The sequence below is a fragment of the Apteryx mantelli genome, chromosome 5 (genome assembly GCF_036417845.1).
Source record: "Apteryx mantelli isolate bAptMan1 chromosome 5, bAptMan1.hap1, whole genome shotgun sequence".
NCBI lineage: Eukaryota > Metazoa > Chordata > Aves > Apterygiformes > Apterygidae > Apteryx > Apteryx mantelli.
The window spans coordinates 70,020,402-70,037,709 of record NC_089982.1 but is presented as its reverse complement, the minus strand read 5'-3'; the positions used below and the strand labels follow the sequence as shown (position 1 = coordinate 70,037,709).

General features: G+C 36.9%; 1 protein-coding gene across 1 annotated transcript in view; it reads right to left on the bottom strand.

Moving 5' to 3' along the window:
• The window catches only part of FAM184B (family with sequence similarity 184 member B), a 55,080-nt gene that overhangs the window by 5,608 nt on the left and 32,164 nt on the right, over positions 1-17,308 (bottom strand). The window contains exons 6-11 of the mRNA XM_013960013.2: positions 12,809-12,919; positions 6,518-6,730; positions 5,099-5,252; positions 3,744-3,856; positions 3,224-3,408; positions 206-352 (exon numbers count right to left, since the gene is read on the bottom strand). Coding sequence (XP_013815467.2) covers positions 206-352; positions 3,224-3,408; positions 3,744-3,856; positions 5,099-5,252; positions 6,518-6,730; positions 12,809-12,919 — 923 coding nt within the window. The remainder of the gene's footprint in view (positions 1-205; positions 353-3,223; positions 3,409-3,743; positions 3,857-5,098; positions 5,253-6,517; positions 6,731-12,808; positions 12,920-17,308) is intronic.

The window sequence follows — 17,308 nt, the reverse complement described above, 5'->3', positions numbered from 1 at the left end:
ATATTGCTTTACATTAAACAATTTTCACAGTTTATTAACATGTATCTGGGCCCTGTTATGTTTGCAAAGGAAATACCTGTGCACTTCTATTTCAGTGCTTATGATATTCCACCATGTAATAAAAATTACATCAAATATAGTAAGGACAAAAATTACAAACAGAACTCATTGCCAATATGAGCCACAGCTTATTTAAATGACTTACTCAGTTTCTAAGGAGAAAATCTTTGCTTGAAGATGTGCCTGAGTGCTGCTGAAATCAGATAACATGTTTTCGATTTCCTTCCGGTGATCTTGTTTCAGTGTGTCGAGTTCCTTTTTATGCTTGACTTTGAGGTCTTCTATCAGTAGCCTTTCAGATTGGTATTAAAATAAGTCTGAATTCTCAAATGCTTTAATATTAGTTTATTATCATTGATCAAAGCATGCAGTTTTGAAGTCTTTTATTCACAACAAAGGTAGTTAACTGGGCTAAGCTCCAGGCATCTGCTTGCTGGTTTGACTTTGACACTTGAGTTGCAGTCTCAAGCAGAACCACGCTAACAGTGAGGAAGGGGGAAGTTACTTGGACAAGAAATGCTTGTCCTTCAACCTTTAGGAAATGGAGGGTCTGTTTTATATGATGCTATTTTCTAGTTTGTACATTAATCTTGATGGTCAAGTGTGACAATAATGTATTGTGGGAACTCACTTATATTAGGCAACATTATTTTGAAATCTCTGGGATTTTAAGATGAGGCTCTCCAATGCTATATTTCATGACATCATGGCACGCCACTTAATACTATCTACCATCCTAAAAATAAATATTAAAAAATATATATAACAAAGGTTGTAACAATGCCTTTAAGCACAACATTTGTCTGAAACAGACAATACATATTGAAAGATATGCCATTTATTAACACAGTCAACTGAAAACTAAAAAAATGCCTGACATTTTTTCAAGCCTAGCCATAATTTTGCTTTCTGATATCAACCCTGAAACCAATGGACATTTACTGAAGAATCATTATGAGTGTGTTGCCTTTTGTTTGCTAATGTTTTGTTAAACCCTGGAGAACTCACTATAAAGAGCCCACACAGATGTCAAAGTCAGCAGCTTAACAATTGTAATTTTCACAAAAAATAATGTTTACCTTTTCAGGTTTTTAAAATATGTAATTCTAAGCCCCTTTCACTTATTTCTGAAAAGCTTCAGGAAAAGCCAAAAGGTCCATAAATGGCTTCTGCCCTTGAAATTAGAGCATAGCCATGGGAGTGACTGATTTGCCACTCTGCACAAATGAAGAAGCAGGAGAATAAGAGTGAAAATGGGAGCAGAACCCCTGAATTGGATCTTCTGAAGAAGAGTTTTTATTCTACCTCTGAATATCTATTTTGACACTTATCCTCTCTTTCCCATAAAAAACCTTTGTCTGCTCTCATTCCAGTCCTTGCAGAAGGTTTGTCCCGGAGGTGGAATTCCCACAATTCAAGACAATGGAAATTAAAATGATTACTTCAGGCAGATTAATGGTTGTGCCTACCAGGCGACAATAGAAACACTAATTTTAAATAATTAGTAATAAAAATTTGGCATGTGCAAATACCAAACTACAATCAGTTTTCAAATCAGAAACAACTATATAGCATAAAAGGAGGTCACTGTCATTGAAGTAACAGTAAAAAGCTGTTATTTATATGCGCTCACCAATTTAACTATCCCCTTACCCAAATTAATGGTCCTGCAAAACAAGAGCTACAAGTTAATGTTCCAGGTCTTCCATGGGTAATCTCAGAGCAGGCTATATCCTACGTGCCTATGACCACTTGAACTCTTCAGTGCTACCTGCTTGTATTTGAAGGTTTGTTCCTCACATAATTTCTATTAATACTTCCTTCCAAATGCTTACTGTAATAGAGCCACACCATCTATCTGCTGTGAAGACTATATCCCAACCTAGCAACTTCTTTCTTTTTGAGGCCTTTTAGACATCATTTCTAACATGTGAATAATTTTTCCCTTTGTGAACAGATGCTCTAAATTCCTTCAAGGTAGCTGGAAGGCCGTGATGAAACTCTCTGGTTTGCAAATCCTTCTGTTGATCTTCCTTCAAAAGCTTGAAATGAAAAGTCATTTCCAAGTAATTTTCAAAAGGGTGTGAATGAAAAAAGTTTTTTTTTTCTTAGTCTTTCAATATCCACTGACTGGTAGGCAGCAACAGAATTATTCTGGCAACTTCCAAAGTCTGCAGAGAGACATTATGTTCTTTCAGTGCTTTTCTCAAGACTATATAGGATAAAATTTAAATGGATTCCCTTAAAGATGTACTCTCCAGAAATCCTTTTATATACACAGATTGAATAGCTAGGACCATATATTCTCAGCATTCACCAGTGCAGAAATAAATCGAAAGGTACCCATGTGCCAGATCCCTCAGCCACTCCACAAAGAGACTGTGGTATTACCATCCAAAAATTTCAAAGCATTCAACAGCTATACAAATGCTTTGGACAGTGAACCCCAATCTTGTCTCCCATGTAAAAGGTAAGTACTGCACTTCTTGTGTATGGATGTGGGAAGACTGCTGCTACTGCTATGCAACATGTGCCGCTAGACTGTGGCTACACCAAGAGGATGTAATCCACCTTCTACAAAGACAGCCACAGTTACAGATCAGCTTGCCCTTCCTGTGCCCTAACAGCATATACAGCTCCAGGCTCCCATCAGCCTGGAGGCCCATTGCCAGCAGCTGGCGTCATGGTCCTGGCTGTTAGAGCCATAGCAGAGTCCCACAGAGTACGTCTGTGGCATCCCCAGGTGTCCCCTTTAGAGTTAACAACCATTGTTTTCAGCTACGGACAGTGGGTTTGAAAACCTGATAACTATTCTCAGAGACTTCTATACATTTTTTAATAGATCTTCGGTGTGTTTTGGGTTTGTTTTCCAATCCCTTTCAAATAAGGGGGACATTAAGTAGCTTTTTTCAGGTAACTCCTGTGGGGCATGTTTTACTGGATATATTTGTCTGTGACATGTAAGTGAACAGTTTAGTTCAAACATTTATTATGGCTGGAGAAAGAAATGTGATACCACTGCTTTTGCAAAACTCATCACCTCTAAAATGAGTATCTGTAGAAAAAGCAGATTCTGACACTCATCACATTTAGAACACCTCTGATGCTGTCATTATTATTAACTCTCTAGCTAGTACTATAAAAGTGTGAATTTAAGGCAAACCTTCTGTGCTGTTTCTCCCTATCCTGAAGCTGTGCAGCTTCTTGCTTCTGTGACCCCAGCTCTGCACTGAACAGTTCCATTGTGTCCTTCAGAAGTAAATTCTCTTTCTTGAGACCAGAAACTTCATGCTGACTTTTTTCCAGTTCATCATGAAGAGATCTGATCTGGCTCTGGCTACTTCCTTCCTAAGAAAAAGGCCAAATTTCATTATTCACAGCCTCTTATTATTTAACCAGAAGAACTCACTGGATTTCTGTGCATAAGTGATTTTTCAATTCTATGTGCAAGCCAAAATCTGTGATCAAAATTTTCTCAGCATGTTTTATACTCTCCATAAAATTTACTGTACTGTAACATTCATTCATTTACTTGTGCTGTAGATTATGATCTTTAAATGGAAAAAAATCTGCCCATATGGAAAAGCTGATAAACAGTGCTAACATTTTAAAGCATGACATAAGGAATAGAAACTACATGTTTCTATCACTACATGACAAGGACGTAGAAACTGGAGACTTGCCTGTTGCTTCTTCAGTGTTCTCACACTCCTCAGCTCTGTTTGGAGTTCTTCTATTTGTTTTTTGAGTCTGTTGCACAATGTCTGTTGTTCAGAAAGTTCCATCCTTACAGATCCTAGTAACAATAAGAAAGACTACCATTAAGGAAGTCAGAGGCCAGACGGATGGGAGGGTAGATGTAGACAAAGTAGATGAAGACACTAATACATTACATTTTGCTTTGACCCTCAATTCTTTTGCCATTGAATATAATCTCTATGATGGAGAAAAAAAAAACCTACACAAGTTCTTTGGTAAAACATGGGTCTTCTGTTACTAGTCAAATAACTCATATGAGCAACAGTAACAAGATCCTGGGCTACATCAGCAATGGCTTAACATGGGAATCAGAGGGGAAATTCTGTCAGTTGTTTTGCAGACTAAATAATTATAATTGCTTCTTCTAATCTTGACCTTTACTGGAGCACCCACATCAGTCCTTATTAAGACCACTGGTGGTTCGTGGAAGGCCATAAGGCCTCAGTGGAGGCCTAACTCAGTAGAGCTCTGCTTGTGTCAGAGAAACGCAGCACTTATGCAAACAGATCTCTGTCATATACTGCCACTGTATGTGTGTAATGGGTAGAAGTTTGGAGATGGATCAGGCAGAAGGTGAAACAAGGCTTTCTCTCTGATTCTTTCAACAATTTTTCTTGAGGAAGCAGAATATAATTTATCTATTGAACATAAAAACTTTAGGTAGCAACAAATCTTTCTAGCAAATTTGAATTACTGAGAAAAAGCACAGTTAGATCACTGAGCAGAATCTGGTTTATACTTAAAGTACTTTTGCATTATTCTTTTTTTAATTAAAAAAAATTATAAATGAGGTTTAATAACCTGAGTTCAATCCTGGAGATATTACAGGTCCTAGTAATGCAGTGTGCTATTTAGATCTGAACAGTTTAGGGAACTTTTTTTCTTTGTAAACCAAATAAACAATATGTACGAAGTCACCAATCCCCACTGCAAGACTCAATAGAATAGATTTGATCCACATATAGTAATTCTTCATATAGAAAACAAGCAAGAAAAGTCATATATTCTGCTATGATATTCCAGTTTAATACATCTGTAAGTGCATACCTGTATGCTGTATACCTGACTACTCTTCCAGTAGCACTCTGCTGCTGACAGCTGAGAGCTAGGTTAACAAAGAATACCAAGTGTGTGCTGCTAAAATTGTAGAGTATGAGAAAGGAGATTCACACAGATCTGAGTTCCCAGAAACCGGGGAAGAAAATGAATGGGATAAAAGTCAGTCCTTCTCAGCATATAATCAGGCAGTAGGAGCTGTGTATGACATGAGATATCATACCTAGCAACAGAGTTTGCTGTTTCTGTACCTGCTCCAGTTCATCATGTAATTCTTTTTTTGCTTTCTCTTCCAAGGTTTTTATTTCCAGTTTATGCGACTTATGTTGGATCTTGAAAGTCTCATTAAATTCCTTTTTCAAACGCTCTTCTGCCTCCTGTAAGCAAACCTCCCCCCCCAGAAAACAAAGGAGTTGGAGCATATTTATCATTTTGTTATTTTACTTTTCATGTCAGGATGAATCTGGCCTTTCATTGTAGAACTTTGATTATTTTCACCATCACTTTAAATGACACTTCATCAACCCAAGAACAAAAACTGAGCTGAAATTAAAAAATAAAACTTAATATGGAGAAATTCTCCCAAATCCACTAGATTTGTTGTGTATCATGAAATAATAATGCTGACATTTTTGCACTATTTGGCATTAGAAAGGTGTTTTATTATTCAGCACACAAAGCCCCAGATTTGACCTGTATGTCATTAATTATCACTTTGTGTCAGACAAATGCTTTCATCTTTCCTTTATCTTTCTTGCATACACCTTCCATTTTCTGTAGAAATGCTCATAAAGTATGGGGCAACTTTGCGGTTGCTCTGCAAGTAAACTCTGATCCTCTGTTTTATTATCACCAGCTTACTGCCTTCAGCATGGTTTTATGAGTTTAAATTCAGGATTTTCTTCTGAATATAAAAACAAAAGATTAAATTCTTCTTAGGGTGGTTTTACTACATACATTTTAAAAGGAGGTTTTTCCTAGGGTGCGTGATTTCAACATGGACATCTGAACTTCGTGTCACAATCGCATAGAGATTTTTTTAATTGATTTTTTTCCCCTCAAAAAAACTACCTCCTTTAGAAGAATATACAGTAAGAACCTTAATATATTACACTAACATTTTGTCATTGAGATAAATCCATCTGAACCTTTAAAAGCTTTGGTTATCCACTTACAGAATTGATTTCCTGAAGGTATCTTTAAGCCAATACACATCATTATACATGCGTATTATACTTCATGTAAACTGTTCTATGTATAAATGAATAAAGGAAATGAAAATAAATGAAAAAGGAAACTAGAGAGTCCTGTTAATAGCACACTTAGGCATCTTCTTGTATTTCTGAAACAAAGCAGATAGAAGAGCTTGTATTCATCTCAGCCTAACTGCATAAGGCGGACTATATCAGTCTACGCAACTGTTTCATCTACACTGTGGTATAAGTTCAAATATTAAAATAAATATAAAAATAACCCTGAAGATGATGAGCTCTCAAAACCATGGGATAATACATTATATGCAACAATGGCAACCCATCATTAAGATAACTGGAAATAACTGAATTTTGATAATCAGCTCTTAGCAAAGATGATTTATCCCACAACTAAGATTTTTTTTTAAACCAATAGCTTGTAAACTGACCTTGAGTTCCTGATTTTTGCTTTTCTCCAACATTTTAAAGATTTTTTGATGTGATGACTCCAGCTGCAGTTTAACATTCTGGTTTTCTTTAATGGTGTTTTGAAGATCCTGCAAAAGCTTCTCTTTTTCTTTGTTGGACTGTAAATCATGTTTCTTCAGTGACTCTTTGAAATTACTTGCTTGTTGGTTTAATATTTGCTTCAGCTGAGCCACCTTCCAGAAAAGTAAGCCAGCAGGATAGGATTAATGGTTGCACTCACAGCAAAGAGGAACTGTGTACATTTGAGCACATTTTATGAACCTGTGTTGCTCTATGAAAAATAGGAAGATGCTCGTTTCGCACAAAGAGCCCTCTGTTTCAATGAAGAATAGAATTAAGTGAAATTTTTTGGATAGCTAATATATATACACTCAGAATGGTTTTAGTCAACTGAAACTATTAATAAATTAATTTTTAAAGCTGAAATTATTCATGGTGACATTTTAAAGTAAGAAGCTTTGAATTCTTGCTTTAAAACATTTCATTTAGAGTGGTACAGAATTTCTTTTTCCCAAAAGGTGCTGAAACCCTGGGAGTTGATGCCAGGCTCTGTGGGTTACAGCATTTTGAGCCTTCAGAGCACAGCTCTGCTTTAGGCAAGGGTTTGAACTAAATGGCCTTCAGAGGTCCCTTCCAATCTAAATCATAATATTAAAATGGCCCAATCTACAATAGTTTCTTGGCTTTTTCCTTCATATCATCCAATTAAACACAAGGAAAATTATCTGTTTGAATAAACAAGTGAAGAATAATTGCTAACTAATATTCTTAGTGAAAAGCATATTATTTGTCTTTAATGTTTCTATGTGATGGGATCTATCTGTGGCCTGGATACACTCCCAGAAAAGGCAGATGCCAGAAAAACTTCCTTCAGCCACTTGCCAACCATACCTTGGTTTCTGGAGCTGCTGCAATTTTTGTTTATGATTTTCTGAAAAATAAATGGCTAACTGGTCAGACCTTGTGATCCGACCAAATGACCGCTTTGGCCTGTGGTTGCATTTACTTTGTCTTATTCCCTACTGAACACAAGCCGATGTTTTCCTATACAAAGAAAAGGAAACACTGAATTTTTTAGGCACTACAGTTCCTTATAAAACTAACTTTTGATGCGAAACAGTTAATGCTGCATGGTCCCCTGTATCAGCAGGTGTAATATGGACTAGCATTATTATACTCAAAAGTGCATTATTTTTTGGGGCTTTCTGAAAGTAAGTGGGTGAATAGACTTTAAACAGACAGTGCCAAAAGGGTAAGCTGCATTTTTTCTAATAAGAAAAATTGGAAATAGGGGAAAAAACTGCTCAGAATAGTTCTTTTGAAAATTAAATATTCATTTAGGCAGAAAAAAATGAAAAGAGGCGTATATAAACTTCAACTGTGATCACAACGTTATTAACCTTCCAGACTCTCTTCATAGACAATTACTGGTTCAAAGCACTGCTAATATGAAGCATAAGATCACACTGACCAGAAATAGGTTGAGTTGTAAATTGGTAGCATGAGAGAACATAATGTAGGAAGAAATCAGATGGAAAGTATTTCTAAAAATGTTATTTTTCAGTGATGTGAGGAGAAAGACCTCACAAAGGTATTAGTCATATAAACACTCTCTGTCATGAATCCTGCTATTTCTAACATGTGAGAAGTTGAGAAACAAAACTTTTCATCCCGTCAGGTTTCTTCCTTCTGTCTTTCAATTAGAAAGGCTTCCCAATCCACCAGTGCAAAACTTTTTTTGGAACATTTTGCAATATCCCAGCATTTTATTGTGGTTCATTACTTCAAAATAGATAGCCAGACACTCAATTCATTTAAATTAGTAAAGTAACATTTCAGCCAATGAAACTATGCCAAGTTACATCAGTTGAGAATTTAATCTAGCTCATTTTACTATTAACAGGCTGTAGAAACAGCAATATCGTATGATTTTGTGTTTTATAATCTCTTCCTGCTGCAAAACAAAACCTCTTGAAAACAGTATATACTGTAGCTCTAATACCATTATTCATTCACTTTTACCTACCAGAATTGTATAAAGGAGTCTTAAAGATCCAGCTAATCCTATCCAGAGTATAACCTCTAGGCAACAGTATTTTTGGAGGCCCTGCTGAATTCTTTTCAAATTTATGTTATGTTTATGGATTATGTTTGTACTTGCCTTTTCTTAAGGTGGCTGATTCTGTGTCCTGCTGTCTTCCAAGTAAAGGAAAAATGAACAGCCATTACTAAAAGATGACAGATAAGTTCTTAAATATTTCAAAAAACTTTCAAGTTTTATTCTTTTCTAACCATAATTACTATCCTTCTCTTGGGAAGGATGGCTTGATTCTTCTGAAGCAGCACCTCTCAGCCTCTGAGGGTCCATGGGCAAAAATCCTGGGCAATCCAGGTTGCTAGAGGCTGAATTCACAAAAAAGACTTAAAATTGCCTTTTGGTGTGTTACAGAAGAGTCACCACATTTGAGAGTTTGTTCAGAGAGTCAAAATAAGGGACTCACATGATACAGGGTTTTACTCATACTAGGATCCTACGACATCAAAACAGTAACATGTTATAAGAAGTAGTAATAACAAAATAATGAAACCGTATTTTACTGTTGTCTCTAGCCTTACTTCACAGTTACTTCAATTAAGTTCACAGTTAAGTACCTTCCTAAACTTAGGGTAATTACACCTGTCCCTCCTGTCAGGAAACACAATAGGCATAGCTGTACTGCTGCTATGATTATTTGGTCTATGGTGGTACCTACAGACCTTTGTCAAGGTTCTGAGAACTGCTGCACTAGTATTGCTCAAAGATACAACATGATAAGGTGATATCTGTCTTTCCATGTTATGTACCTTGCAGTTCCAGAATATCCTCTTTAACATACATGGAAGAGATCCCATAGTGCAAAAGCAAGATAGTGGAGGACTCTCAAGAACTAGAATTCAACCTGCACAGGATCTCACATCCTTCCTTCCAAGGGACCAAATAGGCGAGAATCCAATTTATTTACCCAGCAAAAAATCTCAATAATATAGAAATACTGCTGTTTTGAAGTGCATCCCCACAGACATCAAATTAGGATGATTCTGTCTGCTCTGCACAATGCTCTTGCTATGTCAACCCAACCAAAAATGTGCCTTATATAGCCAAGGAAGCTATTTTTAGGTCTCAAATTTTATCCAGGTTAGAACTTGATTAGTAACAGCACATTGCATAACCTTTGAGGCAGAAGCTCGAGGCTGAGCCATTGCAAAGTTCCCAGCTGGGAATCATGCCATCAGCAAAATATGATGTTGTAGAGCAAATGGTGGTTTCCTGGCTGTGAATATTCATGTATTTATAGAAGGAAAGTATTAAAATTTTAAATTATCTCACTTTCCTGGCAATAGTGCCAAGCGATAGCTTCAGAAAGTAACCTACAAAGTACCAAGAAGAATGCAAACACCACTTTCTCTCCAGTAGGGAATATTTCTTCCCCTTTGGCAGAACCGGTAGACTCTAAGATACATTAAGATGTTTCTTAGTGCATCTGTTCATCCTCACAGTGCTGTTATGAATATAATATATAACATGATGCATACTATTTTATATATACTCATATGGCAAATATAATTTCCCAGCACCCCTTGCATTTATCATGATCTCACAGTATTAGAGGACTGCGAGTTAGGAAACAGGGTTTTTTTTGTTTTCTGTTTTCTTTTCTGGCCTGAATGTGTGACTTCAAGGAAGTCATTTGATGGCTCAGTGCCTTAGTTCCTCCAGCTGTAAAATGTGAACAATAATGCTTCAAATCATAAGCTTTTTGATTTCTTTGAGCTCTTTCAATGGAATACATTGCATGCATGCATATATGCAATATTAGGACAGACAGTATGCCAGTATCCTTCCCTTCCATCTCTTCCCCTTGCACCCCAAGTCAGTATACCTTTCAGGCATTATGTAGGAATGCCAATACATCATGGTAAATTTTCAGCTTTGAGTGCACTAAGGTATTTTTGTAGAAATATGCATTTTCAGAGGACTTTGGAATGGAAAAAAGATGACTGATTTCTGAGTACCCATGTTTTGCATTAGGTATGAAGAGGTCACACTGGATAGGTCAACACAACTTAGATTGACCAGAAATTCTCTCAGTGAAGAAAACTGGGGAAAACAGTGACGTGCAGAAATGTATAGTAAAGCCAAAAAGCCAGGATATATCTAGAACTTTAAGAACATTAAAAAAACCCCACACAACTAAATTCTGTATTTCTAACTGGGAAATGGACAGAATGTGAGAATGCAATTGTTTGATACTAGAATGCATAAGCCTGCTCTACAAGAGAAATGAAAGGCAAAAGACCAGCTTGCATTCAGAACCAGTACAGCTAGTACTGCACAAATGGGGGACAGAGCAGGTGTTATATAGAAAATGCCCACAACCACATTCCCTGACCGCTGAAACATGTCACACCAAACATGGGAGGGAAAAGTGGAAGCAGGCAGGAGAGGTGGGACAGCATCTTACTTAGCCCCCTGATAAGCCTGCATCTGTCCTTTTTCTGTCTTTGAACAGTCAGAGAGAGCTTATTATGGCCACTCAGAGTCTACAGATCCCAGCTGAGAAAGATCTAGGGTTTCATTTTTTGCAGAGCTGTTGTAACGAAGCTCCTACTGACCATCCAACTTGTTAGAAGTGAAGTTGGTTAGAAGCAGTGAAGATACAAAGTGATGGAAATTTTAGACTGCCACTTAGAAGAGCAGCAGCTACCTGTAGTTCAGTAGTTCCACAGTGTGAGCTACCTAATTCCTGTTGTGTTCATGACTTTTTCTTGAGCTAGAGTGAAGAAATTTTGTATATTCGGGAATATCCTATTTTGCTTGATAAAATCTTGGAGCCTCAAACCCTTGATTGGCAGGAAAAAAAATGGATGACAAATTCTTATGATGCAAACGTATCCATTTACACATAACTTCTCAGAACTGACAATCACAAATCACTTCATTGTTCTTTTTGAAAAGGTACCAAATGCAATTACATAGTCGAGATGGAAAAATAAATGCAACACTAAACATCATCAGAACTTTTCACAGTGTACTGACTTCAGTTCTCTTAAAGCAGTTACTTTATAGCTTATCCATGAAGTATAATCATTAAAATGATCACAGGCAAAACCTTTGCATAAGCACACTGAAGAAGAGGAAATATCCTGTACAGAAGATTTTTAAGCAGATAACATTTGCTTAAGAGATCTGAAAAACAAATGGTCTGAAGAACAAACATTCACCTGAAAGAGAAAATGTCAGTGTTCACAGTTGTCAGCAATCTTAAAAGGTACATTGTTTACCTAGGTAAATAACTGCCTTGGAGAGGTTTTGTTTTTGCTTTGACAGACAATTATTTACCTAACTGGCAGTCATGCCTTTTCAAATCATGACACTTCACTGTATTAATATTTCAGTAAGTGCACTCCTCTGGAAGATTCATATTGCTTGGCCTGCAACTACACATAACAGCTATTACAGGTGGATAATCTGATATTAACACATCTCAGGGTTTTTTTTTCCAGATGAATACATGTTAAAACAGGCATGCAATCATTAAAATAACGAATCAGATTTGCATTGTGACTTACGTGTAACCTTAGCAAGGAATATTATAGTATAAAAGCTATTTCATCCCCAAAGCTACTTTGGGGCCAGAATGCTTTCTTTATTTCATTCTTGATCTTGAGAACATACAGGGACCATAACTAAAACTAACTAATGGTATATACTAAATTACTGGACATTCCAACCTGCTTCAGGTGCCCTGACCATCAAGCAGGCAGAACAGAAAACTATCTATCCATTCTTTTTTCCCTTCCTCCTGTTTCCCAATCCTCCTGCTCACAGGAGTAAGTAAACAGGTGCTTTTAAAAGTCTAGGCAAAAAAAACCCTGAGGAAGTCACTAAAGGGCTGGAAGATTCTAATCACACTTAGCCCTTTATACAGAAAACAAAGTCACTATCTAATCCTGATATAGTCACATTTCTCACCAAAGAGTATTTCACCCAAGAAAGATACATTATGAAATTTATCAAAACAAATAGCCTTGTCAAAATCATCACAGAAGTTTAGGAACAGTAATTTCTGATATATCTATCTATAGTCCTTGCAGATTTCCTCGAATGCTAGCCACAGCAAATAGAATTATGAATCTAATTCAGAATTTTTCAGATGAGAGGAAAAATGAAGAGCCTTCTTATTGCTGGGTTACATTTATGCCCAGCTTACCTCAAGTGAAGAGTTTTGCAGTTTCACAGTTAGGGCTACTTTCTCTTTCTCTAGTTGCTTTATTTCACTCTCAGATATTTTTTTAAATTCTTCTAACTGTATCTGGAGTTCCTAAAGTTAAAAAAAAAGAAAAGAAAAGAAAAGAAAAGAAAAGAAAAGAAAAGAAAAGGCAACAGCTGGGCAGAACATGCAGCATGAGAAGAAAGAACGTTTCTTCTACATTAATCTAGATAATGAGAGTAGTTTACACAGTAATACATACTCCTGTTTTTTTAATGTCACTCTTATTTACCAAAAAATTATTTACAGTAGTTTTCTAAGATTAGTGTTAGACCATACAGATAGTACAAGCCTAATCTTCTACTGAAAGCCTTCCTGAGGCAGAAAACTATAGAACATGAAGAGTCAGACTGTTTTGCTGTTGGTGGTATTAGTGTTCAAAAATAATTAGAATGCAATAATTTAGAATGCAAGAGGCACCCACAAGATCTGAAAAACATAGGTATACATTGACCATATAAACAATATCAACTAATGGGTGATCAGTGGAAAAGTGAATCACAAGAAGCACTATCTTATAACATCCATAAAGAGAATCCTAGGAAGGAAATTAAAAACCCAGTTACATTAAAGACTGTATTATCTGTATCTGTATTATCTGTGGAAATAGTCTTTGAAAAAACAATGTTAACACCACTTGCAAGACAGTGACCAAGAACTTGCAGTGATGGTGGTTATACTGCATTTGCTCTACAGATAAAGGACATGAGCGTCGAGGATAGTCAATGAAATGAATTTACAGTAAACAAAATCTGAAGTTGGGGTAATACTAGCTTTCTAATAATTTCATAGCTCCTTAAACAACTAAGTTGCATATAAACATTTATTACGTGTTCCAGGACAGTGACAGGATGAAAGGCAACAGACAATTTGCAACACAGGAAGTTCCAATTAGGTACAAGGAAAAATGTTTTTTTACCATGAAGTTGATCAAACACTGGAGCAGGTTTCCCAGTGGGATCTCCATCCTTGGAGATACTCACCACTCAGCTGGACAAGAATCTGAGCAACCTGATCCAAGAGGCCCTCCTCTGAGCAGGGGGCTGGACTAGGTGACCTCCAGCTCTCCCTTCCAACCTACGTTATTCTATGATTCTGTTCATTCTTCTGTCACTCCTAAGGAAAACAGCCTGTGCAGAAAGATGTTCTCTTCAGATCTTTATTATACACGTTGTGTAAAATAGAAGGCAAGGTCAAAATAAAAATGCCTTATACTTGGATTGGAGGGTAATCAGGCTTGTTCACAGACAAGCACCTGACAAAGCTCTGTGTCTTGCAAAGAGGAGATTTACCCTTACTGAAGACAGTGCTGTTGCACCAGAGGAAATACATGAAAGACCACAGTTCTCATTCAATAGCTCTATGCAGGCTTTTAGAAATCCTAAACTCAAGCCCTGGAGCACTCTGGAGGCAAGGATCTTAGATTCAACATGAAATACCAAGGGAAGGTATTTGCAGAACGGAACACAGGACTGATGAGCTGACAGTAGCCCACATTACTGAGCAGACACTCCGTAGTTCTCACATAATTGTATAGCCAGTTATTTAAGAGCTGTCTAAATCCCTACGCACTGAGAATATCTATCCCAATGTGCAGAAATTTAGACAAAATGTGTATAATTCTTTACTGTAGAAAGACTTAAATGAGCAACTTCTAAAAATGTCCTGAAGTGATTTGTATTACAGGCTCATTAGTGTGCTTGCTCCTGCTATTTGTGTCAATTTGCTAATTGAAAAAAAAAAAATTCTAGCATGTTTTCAGACACTACAAATGGAGAAAACAGGAAAAAATACTACTTTGAACGTTACATTTTATAGCACAATGACTCAAGAAGAATTCAAATTAACAGAAGAACCACCTAAAAATCTATTGAAGACAAGTTATATTGTTGAAAGGATGGCATGTGATGAGTGAGTGAAGAGTTAATAGGACTGAAGAAGTCTGCTGCCTGATGTGTGCAAGGACTGATATGTTCAAGGCTGCAGACTAGAAGAGCCAACAGGACTAAAGAACTCTGCCGCCCAACAAGGCCAAGGAATCTGCATGGACCTGCAGGGAGGGGAGAAGCGATACAGAGGTGTTGTGGTCTTGCCTCGCTAGCAAGGTCCTTCCAAGCAGACGAAGGCACAGTCCTGTGATTGTGAAACTCGCAAAAGTCAGCAAAAGCAGGGTTTGCCCAGAGCCCCAGCCGTATAAAAAGAGACTTGGGAGCCAGGAGAGTTTGAGCAGGGACGGGAACGTGACCTGATCATCCTCTCCGGCTGGAGCGTGAGTATTCCCCCCCCACACACCTTTTCCTGGGACGCTGGGTTAAGGTAACTCCTCGACGCTGAGAGTCCTCTCACTAAGAGAGTGAACAAGAAAGCTTTCAAGTAGGGATAAGCAGTGCTTCCAATTAATAGCGCAGTAATTGACGGTTTCAGGTTATCCTTTCTAAATCAGTAATCGATGATTTCAGGTTATCCTTTCTAAATTAGTAATCGCGTTATTTTAATGGATGTTACTAATCCAAGAGCTTGCGTGAGGAAGTAAACATAATTTTTTTATTACGTTACTGTCTCAGTTGTTACTATCAAACCTTCATAGTGTGACAGCATAATACTAGCAAACAGTAGTGCGGACAATAGTGACATGTATTCCTTGCAATTCATAAATAAACAAAGGAAAATATAATAGCATTTCACAGTTTAGAAACAGGGTAATGGTTGGGTAGCAGTTAAAGGATGGAATCAAACACAGAGATGTGAATGTTGCAAGGGAGAAATTTGCTTTACTTTTTCCTGTAAAAAAATGAGAGGATATAATGGTATTTGCAATTACAACCAGGAAATCAGCTGTTTGCAGCATGCCCACTACATCTCTGGCAATTGCATCTCTATAGCTCAAATTTTCAATCTGGAAAATAGAAATAACAATTCCCAAACATCTGCTATGGGACTTAATTATATTAAAGGATATAAATAGCACTAGTTAGGAAAAATAGTGTTGTTTTATTTAAGTTTTACTAACTCAGGATTTTTCTTAGTTACTTGAATATTCCTCTGTGACTCTCCAAGAAAAGATGACTATAAGCAATAATATTTATTGCCTAAGGGCAATAAATGCCTACTATAAGGCCTTTCTTACCAAAAAAAAAAAAAAAGGAAGCAACTGATATTCAAGTTTGATCTGATTCACATGAAGACGACCTTCAACATGACATCATTTTAAGTATACCTCATACAAACTTGTTCACATAAACAATACACTATGTAAAATGGAGGGTCCTTTTCATAAGACATATTTGATAGGGTAACTGTGTGCCCTCAAGCACCACATCTTTACATAGTGAACAAACATGAGTACTTTCAAGATCAGGTAAAATAATTTACTCACACAGATTCCTTCCTGAGAAATGGGACTGCACATATGCATAAACTCCAATAGTTTCATAGACGAAAATGAATGCTTCTGAAGAAAACTTAACCCAAGTCCTAGTCTCCAAAATCCAGAAAATGCTACGAATATCAACATTTAGTGATAGGAGCGGCATGCTTTTTATGACTTCACAACTTGTCAGCAACAGACTTGATTATTCTCAAATTGATGGTGAACTCTGATAGCTATAGCATTAAAGTAGAGTAGAAGGACCCTCTTAGTAACAACAAGGATCTAAAGAACACTTGGCTAGTAGTCTGATTGCCACACAAATGCTCTAATCAAATATTTTTGTCCTGAAGATGTCCGACAAACACACAAGTACTTCAGGAGATGGAAGACTAAATTCCTCCTTAGTTTATGCCCCAGTTTGCCAAACTGCTTAGACATGCACTAAGGTGTAAGCTTCACTAAGTATTAAAATATGTGCTTAAAATTAAACATGTGTTTCAAGGTTTTCCTACATTTGAATGGATTTCAGCTCACATTTGGATTCTCTACTGCACAGAGACATTATAGACTGCAAATTTCTTGAAGCCAAAATATTCATGCCACTTGGCAAGAGAACCAAAATTACCACAGACAGCTGTTTTCACAGAAGTTAAATTCTTTGAAGAATCCCCTTAGCCAATTGTTGCCATTGCTGCTAAGGCACTGCAACAACAAAAATTGAAGCTTGGACATTTAAAACATATTGAGAGTGGGTATGGCACAGGCAACTCGTCTGAATCCACAAGAAGACAAATATTCTTCACAACTGAAGCTAAATATGGACATATACACTCATGCATTCATTTACAGTTTGTAACGAGTGGTCATTTCATTGAAAACACCTGCAGTCCAAATCAACTTACCACCACCTTGCAGAATTAGCTCCTCTGCCTAAATAATGAAAAATGTTGATTAAATCAATACATTTGAGTATTTCACAGCATAGATCCATGGAAATTTAAGTCAGAAATTGGAGTACAACTACAATACATTATTCTTCAGGAGGGACCATATATTAATCACTCCAAATG